The 18,720-nt window shown below is 35.2% G+C and overlaps 2 protein-coding genes across 3 annotated transcripts in view; one reads left to right on the top strand and one right to left on the bottom strand.

Moving 5' to 3' along the window:
- Positions 1 to 2,884: 2,884 nt before the first annotated feature.
- On the bottom strand, positions 2,885 to 10,432 carry LOC110438076 (uncharacterized). Of its 2 annotated transcripts, XR_012394137.1 has the most exons (3): positions 9,910 to 10,432; positions 3,528 to 5,246; positions 2,885 to 3,406 (listed from the first exon to the last, which is right to left on the bottom strand). XR_012394137.1 is itself a non-coding variant. In XM_021467721.3 (2 exons), exons 1-2 carry the CDS (start codon positions 10,372 to 10,374, stop codon positions 5,115 to 5,117), a joined length of 597 nt encoding a protein of 198 aa, XP_021323396.1. In that variant the 5' UTR covers positions 10,375 to 10,432; the 3' UTR covers positions 3,135 to 5,114. The 2 variants fall into 2 exon arrangements, 1 of the variants encoding a protein (XP_021323396.1); XM_021467721.3 differs by having other exon boundaries at positions 3,135 to 5,246.
- Positions 10,433 to 16,963: 6,531 nt separating this feature from the next.
- nptnb (neuroplastin b) overlaps positions 16,964 to 18,720 on the top strand; it is a 78,208-nt gene continuing 76,451 nt past the window's right edge. Inside the window, 1 exon segment of the mRNA NM_205705.1 lies at positions 16,964 to 17,327. Coding sequence (NP_991268.1) covers positions 17,246 to 17,327 — 82 coding nt within the window. The 5' untranslated portion in view covers positions 16,964 to 17,245.

Raw genomic sequence — 18,720 nt, 5'->3', positions numbered from 1 at the left:
AAAAAAATATATAAAATTTTTATTATGAAATGTTTATGTATTGATCACACAACTACATTAAAACAACCTATTTCTCTATTACAAATGAGCAGCATTCAAAATATGGCGTGTATAAAATATGCAAAAGGCTCAAGTATATCAATATCACAGTGATTGCATTAATAAAAAAATAATGAATCACATGAATCTGAAGCCCTAATTAAGTAAGTAAATAGTCAATTAGATTTCCTACAGACTTTAAGGTTGAAGTGATCTCTTCTGCTATTATCCCCTCCAGAAAGCATTAGCGCATCAGTGAAGTGGTTTTGTGGCGTGTGTGTGTGAGTGTGTGTAATTACAGTGATGTATTACAGTGACCTGCGGGACTGCAGTCTAATAGAGGTGACACTCAAACCCTCTTCTGCTGCTCTTACAGCCTGTAATGACTGAAAACGCTCTAATCCAACAGTGTTTAATCACTGCTGCACGTCAGCACAGCAATTACACACCCTCACAGCCGTAACGCAAACCTTAATGCAATACAACACTCAATTTAACTGTATATTTTTATATATACAGTTGAAGTCAGAATTATAAGCAGCCCCTGTATATTTTTTCCAGAGAGATGTTCTTCAATGCATTTATGATGATAATCGTTTTAATAATTGATTTCTCTTTGTCATGATGACAGCACATAATATTTGATACTAGATATTTCTCTAAATATTCAGCTTACAGTGACATTTAAAGGCTTAACTAGGTACCTTAACTAGGTAATATTATTTCTTCTGGAGAAAGTTTTATTTATTTATTTTGGCTAGAAACAATCCAAAACTAATATGCCTGAAGAGGGCTAATAATATTTACCTTAAAATGGCTTTTAAAAATTTCAAAACTGCTTTTATTCTAGCTGAAATAAAACAAATAAGACTTTCTCCAGAAGAAAAAATATTATCAGACATACTGTGAAAATTTCCTGATTCTGTTCAACATCATTTGGGAAATATTTGAAAAATAAATTCACAGGAGGGCAAATAATTTAGATTTAAGCTGTGTGTATATATATAAAATTTTTATTTATTTATTTTTATTATTGCAGAACACTCCCGATACAAAAGATCTGATAAAATGGCTACACATTTATACAATAGTGTAATATTCAAATGCAGAAGTCACATAGATATGCAGTATAAAAATAAAACATGCACACACACACACACAAATTAAAAGCACTTGCATACACTGAATATTTAAGGATTTCTTAGATTTACTAAAAAATTAAGTTAAGGGGTTGTAAACAATTGATTTGGGCTGATTTTAAACAAACAAATTAAGTTGAACATTACTTAATTAAATTTGTTTTTTTAAATTCAACACAAATAAATTGTTTGCAACAACTTTGCTGACAGCATTTTTTTCAGTGTACTGTAAAAAAATCCTGCTTGCCTTACATTTTTAAGCTGAATCAAATACATTTTAAGAGTCCATTGTACTTATATTATGTTATTCTGGCTTAAAACAGCTTGCGTAGCTTATAAAGTTAGTATGAATCTGATTAACTTAGTTTAATAAGTTACAATGACCTAATTATGTGCTGTCAGGACTAATTGATCACAGTTTTTACAGTGTAAAATAAAACACTTGTGGTTTCTCTGCTGACAGTAAAGTTACAAATGCAGGTGAAATGATTTGTTCAGTAACGAACATTTAGATTCCGGAATCTCCAAACTGTTTGAACACTGCTGTCTCATCATTGTTGATATAAAACACTTGCAATTATTATTAATGCTGGGTTCTACACAATTCCTTCATGATGTCCCATTACAAACTTAAGTTAACTTAATCGTTTTTACAAATTTAAGTGGATTGAACAAAAAAAATTAAGTTGTTCCAAAAAAACAGCTCATTTTAAATAAGTAGTTTGAACAATGTTACGTTCAATCCACTTAAATTTGTAAAAACTAATAAGTTAACTTAATTCCTTCATGTTGACCCAACACCGATAGGTTAAGCTAACCTAATTGTTTTTACAAATTTAAGTGGATTGAACATAAACAATTAAGTTTTCAACAAAACAAATCAAGAATTGTTGTTTCAGCTCATTTTAAATAAGTACACTGAACAAACAGCAAAAGTCTTTTTTTAATGATGTATTGCAATGTAAACTACAATAATCATGTCAGTTGTGCTTGTGTTTCCCTGTATGCTGTTGTATCTGAATGTCAATTAGACAGTGATTGCAGGGCATTAACATCCTTGCTTGGAGTCATTTTGGGCAAATTTATATTAAGTTTTTTCAAACGGTTTATGTAAAATATGTAATTTTTTTGTTTTCTCAAACTACTTATTTAAAATGAGTTGAAGCAACACAATTTGTGAGTTTTTTTGTTTTGGGGACAACTGAATTATTTTATGTTCACTCAACTTAAATTTGTAAACGCTAATAAGTTAACTTAATTCATTCATGTTGACACAAATAGATCAAGTAACCTTAATCGTTTTTACGACTTAAAGTAGATTGAACATAAAACAATTAAGTTGTCCCAAAAAAACTTTAGAACTATGTTGTTTCAACTCATTTTAAATCAGTAGTTAGAACAAGCAGCAAAAGTCATTTTTTAATGATGTACTGCAATGTAAACTACAATAATCATGTCAGTTGTGTTTGTGTTTATAGAATAAAACCCTTTTTTCTGTTTAATCTGAATGTCAATTAGACGGTGCAGAGCGTTAATATTCAATCGTAAAGAAAGTTTGGTCAAATTTAAATTAAATTATGTAATATAAACTGTTTTTGTAATAATCACACAATTACACTAAGAATCCCGTTTGTTGTTTGCTCAAGCTACTTGTTTAAAATGAGTCGAAGCAACTCAAATCTTAATTTTTTTTTGTTTTGGGGCAGCTTAATTGTTTTATGTTCAAACCACTTAAGTTGTTTTTATTTATTTGTTTATTTATTTATTTATTTATTATTTTTTAAAAATTACGTTTAAGCTTAATTCCTTCATGTTTTCCCAACACAAATGGATTAAGTAAACTTAATCGTTTTTACAAACTGAAGTTTATTAAGTAAAAATAAAAAAAAATTATATATATATATATATATATATATATATATATATATATATATATATATATATATATATATATATATAATGTCTTTTCATTGACAAAGTTTAGGCAAAATGTCTATTAATCACTGCGATACTCCTCCGTCCTGACTAGTGTAAATTACTTTATTTACATAAAACTTTTTTGACGGAAAACACTTTAAATGACTTTTATCTTATTACACAGATGATCTCAGACAAAATATGAAACAATTGTATTCTCATTAGAGCAGTAAAGTGGCTCAGTGGTCAGCACTGTTGCCTCACAGCTAGAAGGTCGCTAGTTTGAGTCACGGCTGAGTCAGTTGGCATTTCTGTGTGGAGTTTGCATGTTCTCCCCGAGTTGGTGTGGGTTTCCTCCGGGTGCTCCGGTTTCCCCCACAGTCCAAAGACCTGCGCTATAGGGGAATTGATGAAGTAAATTGGTCGTAGGGCTTGAGTGTGTGTGAGAATGACTGTGTATAGGTGTTTTCTAGTACTGGGTTGCCGCTGGAAGGGTATCCGCTGTGTAAAACATATGCTGGAATAGTTGTTAGTTCATTCCGCTGTGGCGAGCTTTGATAAATAATGGACTAAGCTGAAAGAAAATAAATGAATGGGTTTCTTTGGTGTGCACCAATATCAGAGTGCATATTTGCTCATTTCCATAACTGTAAATATAATGAAAGTAAATATAATGAAATCACACTTGCATAATTCACAGTAAGTGAAGTGATATCTGTAATGTGTTGTTGATTAACACTGAAAATGACCTGTATTTCAAAGTCATGTAAAGTTAATGCACTTCCTTTGGGAATATATGATTTTTTTCTTTCTATGAGGGCTTAAAGACATCATTGTAAACACTTATAGTCATAAAAATGTGTCTTTTGACCTGTGTTCACTCTAAGAAATGATGTTTGCTGTTTGTTCAAGCTACTTATTTATAATGAGTTGAAACAATTCTTGAGTTTTTTTTTTTGGGACAACTTAATTGTTTTATGTCCAATCCACCTAAATTTGTAAGCACTAATAAGTTCACTTAATTCAGCTAAAATCAATTGTGTGGAACCAGCATGTATTAGTGTTAATCATGTAAAATATCCATTTTGTTTTGTTTCTATATGTATCACATAAATATTAGTGTTTATTGGCTTTAGTTATTACTTTGTGACAGTAATGAATACTTTTACTTCTTATTACTATAATATAAAACAACATTTAGATTTAAATACATGTCTAATAAGAAAAAAAACTTTTGTTTTTATACATTTGTAAAATTAAGTAACACAATATATGAATACTGAAAGTCTTAATGCAAAAAAAATATAAGTTTAGCATTAATTCTGCTATTTTTTAGTTGTCGTAAAAAGCCTGTTTCTGGTGCCATTGTATTTATTATGTAAATATTGCAGTGTTTATTGTCTTAACATGCTCAGGACAGGGATTATAACATTGAATCTTACTTTACATAAACTACTTAACGTTTTTTTTATCACCCTACAGTGTAAATGCAGGCATTCAGGATCAAAATAACATCTGTGTTTATCATTGACAGATGCTGCAATAGAGCTTAACATGTGTTGACCCTAGAATGTTCATTTTTAGTGTCATTTCCCAGCATAAAATAAGCATTCTGTCATCATTAAACCACCCACTTGCTGACTTAAATGTTTGACTATTTATTCTTAAGAGAAAGTGTGCTTGCTCATTTCCAACTACTTCAAATGGAAAAATCATGCACAGATACAGTGAAAGCACTATTAATGTGTCATAAAACAATCAAGGACATGCTATATTGAAAGTTTTACCATCACTGATCATTTTCTTCTCCTGATCAGACTCTTTAGATCACTTTCTGAGGCAGTTTCAGTCCTCGTTCATTCAATCTCACTGAAAATCTGAAGGACTAATAGTACGCAAGTCAACATGAGGGTGAGTAAATGATTCATCGTCTGTTTTAAATGTACTATTCCTGTAAGGACATGCTTTTGTTGTGTGTATGATGATGTGTTTGTGTGGTCAGGTGAGCAGTGGTGTGTATCAGCTGGAGCTGTAGAGGGTCATCTCTGCAACATTGGCATCTGGAGTCTCCAGATCCTGCTGACAGCTTTCTCTGATCACATACACCACCAGTCCAAAACAGATAAATATCAGCAGCACGATGCCGATCACCTGGGAAAGAGAGATCAACAGTGTGGATGTCTGGGACAGGTAATACGCAATTGCAGTGCATTGTATTTGTGACAGGAGTAAATCATACAAAATACATCTTGAACATGTCCAGATTTCATTTCTTTCCATATAAATAAAAAGTTTATTTGTGGGGTTTTTTTTACAACTAAACAATACATAATAAATAATAATAATAATAATAAAAGACTTAAATGATAAAAATAAACTAAACATTTTTATAAAATTGAATCTTTTGTTCTAAAATAATACAATATAATAATTTTATTTTGAGATTAAATTGAACCTGGATATATTTTTTGTGTGATTCACTCATAACATTATCATAGATATGATTTAAAAAAAAAAAAAAAAAAAAAAATATATATATATATATATATATATATATATATATATATATATATATATATATATATATATATATATATATAATATAAATAAATAAATAGACAAATAAATAAATAAACAGATAAATAAATAAAAATATGGACATCAACTAAAATGAAGAAGATGTCAATTCAATATATAAACAATTTGTTAATGAGACTAGTCAAGCCTGTAACAAAGCTATTACTGTTTTACAGTTTGTATCAAAGTTCTGCAAATGCTCTGCCTTTTGAAATTCTACAATTGTACTACTTCAGTATTTATTAAAGGGTTCCAAACATATATCTCATTATTTTTAGAGCTCTAAAAATGAATCGATGTCTGTGAAGTTCCACAGATGTATCACTTTGTGTAGAGTTCTAAAAATGTATCACTTTATCTGAGAGTTCTAAAATGTATTACAGTTTTTGTAGAATTCTAAAAATGTTTCAATCATTCTGAGAGTTCTAAAAATGTAACATTAGAGCTCTTCATCTGAGCATTCTAAAACTGTATAACACTACTCGTATAACTCTACTGTATGTATCAATATCTGTATATGTCCACAAATGTTTCACTTTATCTGCAGATTTCTAAAAATGTATCAGTATAGCTGTAGAGCTCTAGTTGTATCACTTTATCTGAGCATTCTAAAAATGTATCCCAGCATTTGTAGAGCTCTACAAAAGTATTTATCTGTAGATCTTTTTTTTACAAATGTATCACTTTACATGTAGAGTTCTACAAATGTATCAGTATACCTGCAGAGCTCTACACTTGTATCACTTTATCTGAGGGTTCTAAAATACATCTTTCAGATTTCCTAGAGCTCTAAAATTGTATCAATATCTGTAGATTCCCATAAATGTATCACTACATTTAGAGTTTTAAAAATGTATCAATTTATCTGAGAGTTTTTAAAATGTATTACAGTTTTCGTGGAATTCAAAAAATGTATCATTATACCTGCAGAGCTTTACAGTTGTATCACTTTATCTGAGGGTCCTAAAAAGGATCTCTATTGGTAGAACTCTACAAATTTATCAGTATCTGTAGATTTCTCCAAATGTATCAAATTTATTGGAGAGTTCTAAAAAAAATGTATCAGTTTTAGTAAAGTTCCAAAAATCTTATCAATTTATCAGAGTCTTGTAAAGAAGTATAACAGTTGTCATAGAGTTCTAAATATTGTTCCTATGAAAAAGAATCTCAGTATACGTAGAACTCTAGAAATGTATCAATATCTGTAGATTTCCACAAATGTATCATTTTGTCTGTAGCATTCTAAAAACATATCCGGAACAACTTTACCGCTTTTTTTTTTTTTTTTTTAAAGCAATGTTCACACAGGAAAAGACGTTCGGGAAATTTTCTGGATATTTACCGGTATCACTGTATGAAAGGGGCTAATGTATCATTATACCTGCAGAGCTCTTTAATTGTATCACTTGAGATCACTTAAGATTTCCACAAACGTATCGTAGAGTTCCAAAAATAATCAGAGTCTCATCTCCCATTCCCTTTAAGAGTCAGTTGCGTCGCACCATAAGCGCATTTGCTGTTTACATGTTGGACTTTGTAAGTGTAAAAACGGAACGATTCACTAGTGAGAAAACAATTAAACAGAGCATCTGCAGCGCGAGAATGAGAGATGAGCCTCCTCATTCTTTACTTTCACTTTCATAGGGAAACGTGTTGTACGCACAGACATCAATTAGCCTATACATAATTAATTTTGTTTGTTAAGCGCAAAGATTTGCGTCAAAAGTATTTCTAAATTCAGTTCTAATTTCCAGGAAACTAATAAATGAGCAATAAAAATGAGTTATATTCAAACACACATGCTGTGCCCCATATGGTCTAAAACCTGACAGGCTTGTTTTTATAAAACAAATATAAATATGGATATAATAAATACTGCTAATAATAATAACATTATACAAAAGCAAATTGTTATGAATGAACTGCAAAAGCCTCCTGTGATGAAGAAGGAATGAAAGTATGGTTTTTATGTTGATGTTGGCTAGAAATTTTTTTTTTTTTAATATTTTAATCCTTTAATTCTTTTTCATATGTAAAGATATTTCTGTATTGTTGTACATCCTGTGTGTATTAAGCAGTGTGTAAGCGAGGCGCACAACTGACGCGCTCTGCGCTGGACAATAGACCTGCTTTGATCTGGTCTATTGAACAGTCAATTATAGTTTCTCAAAATAGCAGCGCGCCAGCAATGCGCCTCAACACGCCTCCTTTTTTAGACCAGAACGCCTATGGGCGCACATATGAGCGCAAATGCATTTGCTATTTAAACAGCGTGCTGCAAGACGTCAAAACGATTCTTGCTCCAAGCTGAAACTAGCAAACAACAATTGCATCGCGCCTTGCGCCGCATTGCGCCGGGTGTATGATAGGGCCCTTTATCTGAAGGTTCTATAAATGTATCTCCCTATTCGTAGAGCTCTAATAATGTATCAATATTTGTATATTCCCACAAATGTTTCACTTACATGTTCTACAAATGTATCCATTTATCTGAGAATTCTAAAGATGTAGCACAGTTTTAATAGAGTTCTAAAAATGCAAATGCAAAGTTCCGCAAATGCAAAGTAAATCGTATCACTTTATCTGAGGGGTTTAAAAAACGTATCCCAGTATTCTTAGAGCTCTTACAGTTTTTCTCAGTCTCTTTGGTGCATTTCTCACAACACTATTTACATTTGCACAACAGTTAATGCCTTTCTCAAAACAATTAGTCATTTGTGCACATCCTATAGCAGTTTGTCATTCCTTCAAACACATTGCAATTGCTTTTGGACATGCATCAATTGCTTTCATACAACTCTCTGCTATTTAGAACATCATCATTTGCTTATGTCATGTCAGTCAAAATGAACTAAACCTGTAAATGCTGAATAGTCATTGCAAATAAAACTAATAGTCCTTGTTTTATTACTTGAGTCATTACATACCAAAATGTTGAACTAGTTGTCAAAATCTGTCAGCAATTTTATAAAAAAAAATGTAAATCTTTATTTTCCTGAAAATGTCTTAAAAATTGAACAATTTGATGAAGGATTTACAGACCTGTGTGTGTTGTAGGTTCAGTTCCGATATGTACTGCAATATTGCCTTCAGTTGTGCACAGTTCAACCAAAAGGGAGTTTATGTTTGTTGTAAATAAGGCTGTGTTTATTCTTTTGTACAGTGCTGTGAATAAATTAGAATTGTAAAGAGCAAATGCAGTAAACATGAGAAACATACATATTCAGTGTCTTGTACTCAGATACCTCACTAAACGCAGTGATGTCTAACTTTACTGTTGTGTTCAAATGGCTGTGCAAATAGTATATAGTGCTGTCCTAAACATTTTCAGCAAGTGTCACCAAACTCTGACTTTTTTTGCATTGAAAAAATGTTTAGAGTAAAGTGCCATTATGAAAACATGACTAAGCCATTTGACTATCTTGTTCATAAACAATGCTGTCAGGACTTTTCATTTTAATGATACTGACACTTTGATTGACGTCAATACTTGCTTTTGAGGAATGAGCTATCTATTTTGAGCAAGTGACGCGCTTTTGCAGGTTATCAGCTAAGTTTTGCAGTTTGCATTAACTGTTGTGCAAATGTAAATAGTGTTGTGAGAAACGCACCAAAGCGTCTGAGAAAAACTAAATTGTATCAATATCTGTAAATGTCCACAAATGTTTCACTTGACATGTATTGACATGTATACATGTATGAGTTCTACAAATGTATCAGCGGCTCTGAAATTACACAAATGTGTCCCTTTATCTTCATACCTCTAAAAATGTATCAATTTATCTGAGAGTTCTAACAATGTATCAGTAAACCTGCAGAGCTCTGCAATCACATCACTTTATCTGAAGGTTCTGAAAAAAGTATCTCAGTTTTCCTAGAGCTCTACAAATGTATCAATATCTGCAGATTTCCATAAATGTATCACTTTACATGTAGCGTTCTAAAAATGTATCGGTGCATCTGCAAACTTCTAAAAATGTATCAATGGCTTTGAAGTTCCATAAATGTATCACTTTATCTGTAGAGTTCTATAAAGTATCAGTTTTCAGAGAGTTCTATAAATGTATCAGTTTATCTGAGAGTTTTAAAGGTTTTAGTAGAGCTCCACAAATGTATCCCTTTATCTGTGGAGTTCTAAAAATGCATCTGAGAGATCTAGAAAGCCACACAGAGTTATCACAAGACCTTCTGGTGCATAAACCCTCAGGAAGTGTCCTAGCAGAGCTCCGGATCTCACCTGAGACTCCACAAAGAGCCGCTGAGAGCGCAGCATGAGTTCCTGAGGGGTGACGCTCTCCTCTTGAGTGGGCTCGCACCACTTCTGCGGAGCGGCTTTGTCCACAATCACGAAGCGGCCGTGCCAGTCTGTCATGGCACAGGCGAAATACTGACCGTCCAGGAAGAGCAGGATCAGCCAGACCACAGCAGGAACGAAACTGGACAGAGACACAGTCCTCCTGCACCACACGCCGCACCTGCATCCCTGAACGATCATCATCAGAGCGAAGGCCATGACTCCGGGAATGATGAAGAACGCAGAGGAAAACAGCCCGTTCCAGGCCGGATTACAGGGACACTCAAACTCCAGCTCCACCAGCTTCTCCAGACCCATCAGGATGAAGCCGAAGGCCACATTGGACACCAGAGGACTGTTGCTCAGCTCATTCTTCAGTCTCGTCAGCCATTGTTGTCGACTTCCCATGCTAACAACACCTGAAAAGTCAGAAGAGAGCTGGTAAAATTCCTCCCAGGAGGTCACTGATGCGAGACGAATTGATCCCAGGGCAAGTTTTTTTTTTTTTTGCCCCCCGTCCTGACCTTCGCATTCCTATTGGCTCAAAACGGAGGTGGGTGTGTCATCCGTCAGCCCTCTCCAGCGTCTGATTGGCTCCTGGAGGCCTGCAGGTGTGGCTTCCATTTAAATGTTTCTCTCATAGACATGCTTGAGTAAAGTGGAGGGAAAATCGGCGTTGACTGCAGATCTCAACGTGCTGTGTCATCAGAATCATTCTAAACTCACGGGCATTGTTTAGGGTGGCCTTTACTCCTGGGAGCTTTTCTAAAAGAATCATTAGGTATGTAAACACTGCCGCTCCAAGCTTTAGACACAACAGACCGCCCTTGTGTTCCTTATGACCCCTGAAACCTTTTGCTTGAAAACGCCTGAAGCATTTCAGTCTGACCTAATATAATTGTGCGTGCAATCAAATTGCTAGTATATTTTAAGTTGTTACTGGTAGTATACTTATTATTAATATACAAACTTATATACAGTTGAAGAATTATTAGCCAATTTCTGTTAGTAGGAATGAAGATTTTTTTCAACACATAACTCAATTCTAATAACTGGTTTATTTTCTCTTTGTCATGATGACAGCACATAATATTAGACTAGATATTCTTCAAGACACTAGTATTCAGCTTAAAGTGACATTTAAAGGCTTAACTAGGTTAATTAGGGTAAAGTTAGGGTAATTAGGCAAGTTATTGTATAACAGTGGTTTGTTCTGTAGACCTGTGGTTCCCAAAAATGGTGGTCTTGGGACAACAAGGGGCGGATTTCCAAAAAATCGAATTTATTTTATTAAACTACTAGAATGACCATATTTTATCCATAACCTACTGAAGAACAAAATAGTAGTTAATAGTAACATTGCTAACATGTTAATAATAACAATTACAAAACCACTATGCAAAGGAAAAGCCATCAGCCTTTTGGTTTATGTGCACCTTCTGGAGTGATTACGTTATATTAAAGACACAGCAATAGCGTCAGATGCAAACACTTTGATTTTAATGGCACCAGAATAAACTTTCTGACACCTCATGTACAATAAAAATAAATACAAGCCACGAATGAACATGGAGGATTGACATTCTCCAAATTTAAACGATGAATAGACCTGGGCCTTTTGGTATGTGTGTGCCGTTGTGTGCAAGGTTTATTTATTTATGAGCACCTCAAATAAAATTGGGGGTCGCAAGTCACTGGCATTGTTATTTTGAGCTGAAATGGTTGGGAACCCCCTGCTATAGACAATCCAAAACAAATATTGCTTAAGCCAGGGGTGCTCAACCCTGTTCCTGGAGATCTACCTTCCTGCAAATTCAGCTCCAACCCTGATCAAACACACCTGCCTGTAATTATCAAGTACCGTTCAGGTGCTATTTAATTAGTTCAGGTGTGTTTGATCAGGGTTGGAGCTGAAATCTGCAGTCTATTAGTTTGTCCAGCAGGTGGCGCTGTGTGAATGTAGTAGAGTGCAGACAGAGGTCATGATATGATTGTGTTCATCTCATACTGTCTTCTCTTAATCCTGACTGACTGCATGTGAATGACGATAACACGCACTGAAATATCCTGTGTTATGCTGGAAGATACTAACAAAAATGTACCACATTTCTATGCCTACCACAGTGAAAATAAGTGTTAATACTCTTGATTTGATTTATTTCAAACAGAAATGTCATACATAAAATATATTTTAACAAAAATACATTTCAACATGGCCGAAAGCCTGATGAAGCACCACACGCATCATTCGTCTATTACTTGAACTTATTCTTTTACTCATCTCTTCGTTTTACATGAGACATCCTTTTGGGATCTTTGTCATATTATATGTTTGATTCCATTTGTACATTTACATTTTATAACATAGATCCAAAAAAAATACACACACTCGTTCTCCTTTTTCAGTCACCGCTATTCATCATTATATTCGTTTAATGATAGACATTTATGCAACTATTTAAATTAATTAATATCCTGACATTGAGAATCTGTTCCAGACTGTTCCATAACTTCACACCACATACAGACACGTTTTTATTTAAAGTTGTCCTTGTTTTTTAACCTCCTAAGGTTTTGTTCTTCTGCATACTCTGCTATGGAGTCTAGTTGATCATGTATATGGTAATAATAATAATAATAGAGTGAGATCAGGGATAGTTAACAGAAAGGCATTGTTATACTTATAATAAAAATAGAACATTGAAGCATAAAGCTTTTTAAATGAGTTCTTTTGTTTGTTTTAAAACAATAAATAAATCAGTTTATTGCCTAAAATAAAAGCGAGGGCTATTTTATTGTATGATATATAATGATATATATTTAGTTTTATTATATTACTGTATTGTTTTAGTATTCAAATATCATATATATATATATATATATATATATATATATATATATATATATATATATATATGTGTGTGTGTGTGTGTGTGTGTGTGTGTGTGCGTGTGTGTGTGTGTGTGTGTGTGTGTGTGTGTGTGTGTGTGTGTGTGTGTGTGTGTGTGTGTGTGTGCATAGGTGGGCATAGATACATTTTTTAATCTACATTAATCTCACTGTAATCTTGGAATTAATCTAGATTAAAATGGCTCATTTGAATTCTGTCGAAGGCATTCAGAGTATGTGTGCTACCCAAATAATGACTATATATATATATATATATATAAGTCTTTGAGAATGGGTTTCTCAAGCCAGGTGGCGCATTAGACCAGGGGCTCATCTCCTGTTTTCAAAATGCATCACAAACTGCTGGAGAAACTGTTCTACTGTGATAATTGGTGATGTTCAATAAGATGTACTTGTAGTGTTTACTCACTGTTTATTCAGGTAAACATGAATGTTGAATTGTATTCCTACATAAGCTACAAACAACCATTTTTGATCACCTTAATCTGACTAAAGTCATCACTGAACAGAAATGGAATTAAGACATGTGGAGAATGCCAGCCCAAGCTCATGAGGAAACGTAAGTATTTTACTCTTTGTCAGTTTAGTGGCTGATTCATACAAATTTGTAGAAGTTCAGTCGTGTGAAAATTTACAATTTTAAAAAGGAGGCGTGGCACCCAACCCCACCCCTAACCCCAACCGTCATTGGGTGATGAGCAAATCGTAGTAAATTGTGTGAATTAGATCGTACGTATTCATCGGAATGAGCCACTAAATCAAAAAGTTATGAATCGCCGTGAGTTTGCTTTGAGTATGCAGATATTAGTGGCATTATTGAAGTAAACACCACAATCAAACTATTACCGTCATATTTTCCGACAAGATCTACACACGTAGCTGTCAGTAAAGGACCGCGCACACACACACACACACACACACACATTGTGAAATGCAGAAGGTTTTTTTCTTTCCATTTGGTGTGCGTTATTAAATTCCATTAAACTTTCACCAGTCCTTACTCCTTATTTGCGTCTAATACCCCAGTTTGTCAAGGGGGCATGCATTAAATGTTCATGAGTGAATGTGAAACTGCCGAACTGCAGTTAAAGTCAGCCAAAGTTACAGGAAAATCTTACATGAAAGCACTTCACGTAAACACCTTCATTATATTATTGTCTATTAAGGAAATAACTAAATTACAGATGTCCATGTTAGTGTAGTCAGTCATGTCTTCGAAGTAAGTAAAAGATCCAGAAGGGCATCATGCTAATTTGATTCAGAAGGGCACTTTTTGTCAGACGGCTCACCGGTGATGATGTTGCGATGATGTACATCCTTGCTAAAGTCACCATAGCTTGCGTAGAATAGACCCAGCTCCCAACTCAACTTTGAGAATAGATTAACAGCGATATTTATTTTTTCGTGTGATAATAATTTTGCGTTAACGTCGATGACGGCCCACCACTAATATATATATATATATATATATATATATATATATATATATATATATATATATATATATATATATATATATATATAAATATCTCTCTCTCTCTCTCTCTCTCTATATATATATATATATATATATATATATATATAGATAAATATATATATAAAATGTTTATTATTGTTATTATTATTTATTTTTTATGTGTTATTCTTATTTGTTTTGTAATATCTTTGACGAAATGCACTACAGCCACACTGACATTTGGGCATGAGTGGTTATATAACAGTAGTAGACTTGAACTGTTTCCGGACAGAAATGTTCTTTGTAAATGTCAAAGCTTGGGCATGTTAGCACACTCATCACACAGTGTTTTTATTGGCTATTTTACATAACTGCTCAGGTTAATCATATGTTATAAAACTGTGGTAAGAATACATGCATGTTGTCACATTTTGTTTTTGATTCACTGTTATAAAAACACAAACATTAAAAATTACATATTGTATATAAAAACTACTAGCAGCATGCATTGCTATGTGAATATAGCTACAGTCGTTGAGCATTGTGCTGTACACTAATGTATACAAGTGATCTGAATGCAGTTATTATTCTCCAGCACTGGACTCATTCTCCTCATCAGCTTTCTTATGAGTTCATGTTGAATTTCTTTTATGAACAATTCAAGACTCATTACGAACATCAGTTGTCTTTTTTAATGTTTATTTTAAATGACAGTACTTATCGTAACCTATTGTCCGAGGTGCATGAAGGATTTGATGAACAGTATCTGCACTGTCTGCAAGTGTATTGGTACGTTTAATGACAAATTTGAATGGGAAAAGTTTTATATATTATATCTCAGATTAATATATGTTTCCATTATTCTGCGCAAGGGTGTAGAGTTAGCAACAGGGATGTAAAGTAACACATTACAATACTCAAATTACTGTAGTTGAGTAGTTTTTTTCTCAGGGATTATAAAAAATGAGTACTTTGGCTTCCCCTTGAGTACACTTTTAGAGCCGTATCTGTACTTTTACTCCACTACTTTCCTTCAACCTGCAGTCACTACTCTATTTGGAAATCAAAGAAAGAAAGAAAGAAAATCAGGAAAAGAGAAAGAAAAGAAGAAAGGAAGGATGGATGGAAGGAAGAAAGAATAAAAGAAAGAAAAGAAGGCAGGTAGGAAGAAAGAAAGAAAGAAAGAAAGAAAGAAAGAAAGAAAGAAAGAAAGAAAGAAAGAAAGAAAGAAAGAAAGAAAGAAAGAAAGAAAGAAAGAAAGAAAATCAGGAAGAGAGAAAGGAAAGAAAGGAAGGATGGAAGGAAGAAAGAATAAAAGAAAGAAAAGAAGGCAGGTAGGAAGAAAGAAAGAAAGAAAGAAAATCAGGAAGAGAGAAAAAAGAAGAAAGGAAGGATGGAAGGAAGAAATAAAGAATAAAATAAAGAAAGGAAGGCAGGAAGGCAGGAAGAGAGAAAGAAAGGAAGAAAGTAAGAAGGACAGAAAGAAAAGAAGACAGAAAGAAAGAAAATCAGGAAGAGAGAAAGAAAAGAAGGAAGAATGGAAGGATGAAAGAAAGAATAAAAGAGGAAGGAAGAAAGGAAGGCAGGAAGAAAGAAAGAGAAAGAAAAGAAGGAAGGAAGAAAGAATAAAAGAAAGAAAAGAAGGAAGAAAGAGAAAGAAAGAAAGGAAAAATGATGAAAGGAAGGAAGAGAGAAAGAAAGAAGAAAGGAAGAATAAAAGAAAGAAAAGAACAAAGAAAGGAAGAAAGAGAAAGAAAGGAAGGAAGAAAGGAAGGAAGTAAGAAGGACAGAAAGAAAGGAAGAAAAAGAAAGAAAGAAGGAAGGAAGGAAAAAAGGATGAAAAGAAGAAAGGAAGGAAGAGAGAAAGAAAAGAAGAAAGGAAGAAAGAAAGAATAAAAGAAAGAAAAGAACAAAGAAAGGAAGGAAGGAAGAAGGACAGAAAGAAAGAAAGAAAGAAAGAAAGAGAGTAAATCCAATGTACCATTTTTAAGTGCACTAAAAATAGGATTTTCATTGGATTTGCTCATTTTTTAGTAAACAATAGCAAACAATTTATTTAGGCTGGGTCAGTTGGCGTTTCTGTGTGGAGTTCGCATGTTCTCCCCGTGTTGGCGTGGGTTTCCTCCGGGTGCTCCGGTTTCCCCCACAGTCCAAACACATGCGCTATAGGGGGATTGATAAAGAAAATTGGCCGTAGTGTATGAGTGTGTGTGTGGGTGGGTGTTTCCCATTAATGGGTTGCAGCTGGAAGGGCATCTGCTGCGTAAAAACATAAGCTGCATAAGTTGGCGGTTCATTCCACTGTGGCGACCCCTGATTAATAAAGGGACTAAGCTGAAACTAAAATAAATTAATTACTGAATTTAATTTGTTTATTTTATTTCAAACCATTCAAACTGTTTGCATTTTTTTCAGTGTTCCTTTTCCAGAAGTCTGCATTCATTCCTCTACAGAGAAAACTCATGTTAAAAAATGAGATCGCCAGCTATATCAAAAGCCCTTGAATGTTGCGTGTTTAATGTGACCTTTTTTATTTCACATGCAGGCTGAATGGCGCTCAGCTCCAGTGCGCAGGCGCTGCGCAGAGCCGATGCGCCGCAGGCACCGACAGCTGATGATGCGCGCGTAAGAGCCGCGGGTTTCGCGCACTGACAGCTGAAGGTTTTCCGCGATGACGGACACTCGGATGGCCCAGCAGCATCAGCATCATCATCAGCAGCAGCAGCATCAGCATCCCTGAGCGCCGGCGGCAGCAGCATCCTCTCCTCATCCGTCCTCCATGCAGCAGAACCGCGCATCTCCTATCGCGTTTCTCGCCGTGCGCCAGCGCTCCTCCTCCGCCATCCTCCGCCGCTGAAGCCGCTCCGCGTCCACCCTCCGCCCGCAGAGCACCGGCTCTCCTCCCGCGGGGTGATGATGCTGTCCTACAGCGGGATACTCGCGCTGTTTCTGGTCCACGGGAACGTGATGCTCCCGTACGTCTCCTCTCAGAACGGTAAGATGACGGGACGGGATCTCTGTGTGTGTATGTGTGTGTGTGTGTACGTGTGTGTGTGTGTGTGTGTAATCTGCTTTAGAGGTCGATGCCATCTTTATGATGACAGACACCCCGCTGCATTCCAGTCCCGTCGGATGCGTGGAGCGCGGATTTTGCGCGTGATCGCGACAGGAATTGGGGGATTATTTGATCGTGTTTCTCTGCTGTATAAATCAGCGCATGTTTGAATATTGCACCTTCATGAGTGCTGTTTGCGAGGAGTGTTTTCCTTCAGCTCAGAGTCTCCAGAGTAATCCGTGTTGTTTACACTCATCCTTCTGACATTCACATCCTTACACCTCCCGCGTTTGAGCAGAAACCCCGAGCATTACATAATGGCCTGATGTGGATGTAGTGAACACACTGACAGACAAAAATACTTTTTTATGAGTCCGTTTGTGAACACTTCTGTTGGTACAAATAGTGTTTGTGCATTCAATTGATTATAGCACCTTAGGGTATTCATTTAAGTGTGTACACGGGTCCAAGTTTGGACTATTTAATCCATATAATGTATGAAGTAACCCATCCCCATGGGGTGGAGAAATCCTTATTCATTCATTTTCTTTTTTGGCTTAGTCCCTTTATTAATCAGGGGTTGCCACAGCGGAATGAACCACCAACTTATCCAGCACATGTTTTATGTAGCTGATGCCCTTCCAGCCACTCTTTCATTCACACTCATACTCTACAGCCAGTTTAGCTTAATCAATTCCCCTATAGCGCATGTGTTTGGACTGTTGGGGAAACCGGAGCACCCGGGTGAAACCCACACCAACGTGGGGAGAACGTGCAAACTCCACACAGAAATGCCAACTGACCTAGCCAGGACTCGAACCAGCGACCTTCCTGCTGTGAGGCGATCGTGCTACCCCCTGTGCCACCGTGACCCTCACTATTTTTACAAAATTCAATTTGAAGAGATTTCATGCTAGAATGTAGTCATCTTAATCTTAAATCTGCAGTTCATTTAGCGTGAAGATAGCGTGTCTTTCGAAATTTGCATTGTGCATCAATGCTCCAGGCAGTCAGCGGGAGCTTCGCGCTCACCTACCCCGACCGAGAGCAGCTTTAAGTCGGCCAATCCATCTCAGATCTGCCACTGGATCCCATCACTTGATTAGTGCTAAACATGGTATATAAACATTCATCTTGTGTATAACCAATGTGGCGTAAAAAGCAAGAAAGTCGCTGGTTCGAGTCTCAGCTGGGCCAGTTGGCATTTCTGTGTGGAGTTTGCATGTTCTCCCTGTGTTCGTGTGGGTTTCCTGCGGGTGCCAAGACAAGTCCAAAGACATGTGATATAGGGGAATTGGGTAAGCTAAATTGTCCGTAGTTTATGAGTGAATCA

The sequence above is a fragment of the Danio rerio genome, chromosome 18 (assembly GCF_049306965.1).
Source record: "Danio rerio strain Tuebingen ecotype United States chromosome 18, GRCz12tu, whole genome shotgun sequence".
NCBI lineage: Eukaryota > Metazoa > Chordata > Actinopteri > Cypriniformes > Danionidae > Danio > Danio rerio.
The sequence above is the reverse complement of the archived record's forward strand: the minus strand, read 5'-3'. Positions and strand labels throughout refer to the sequence as shown.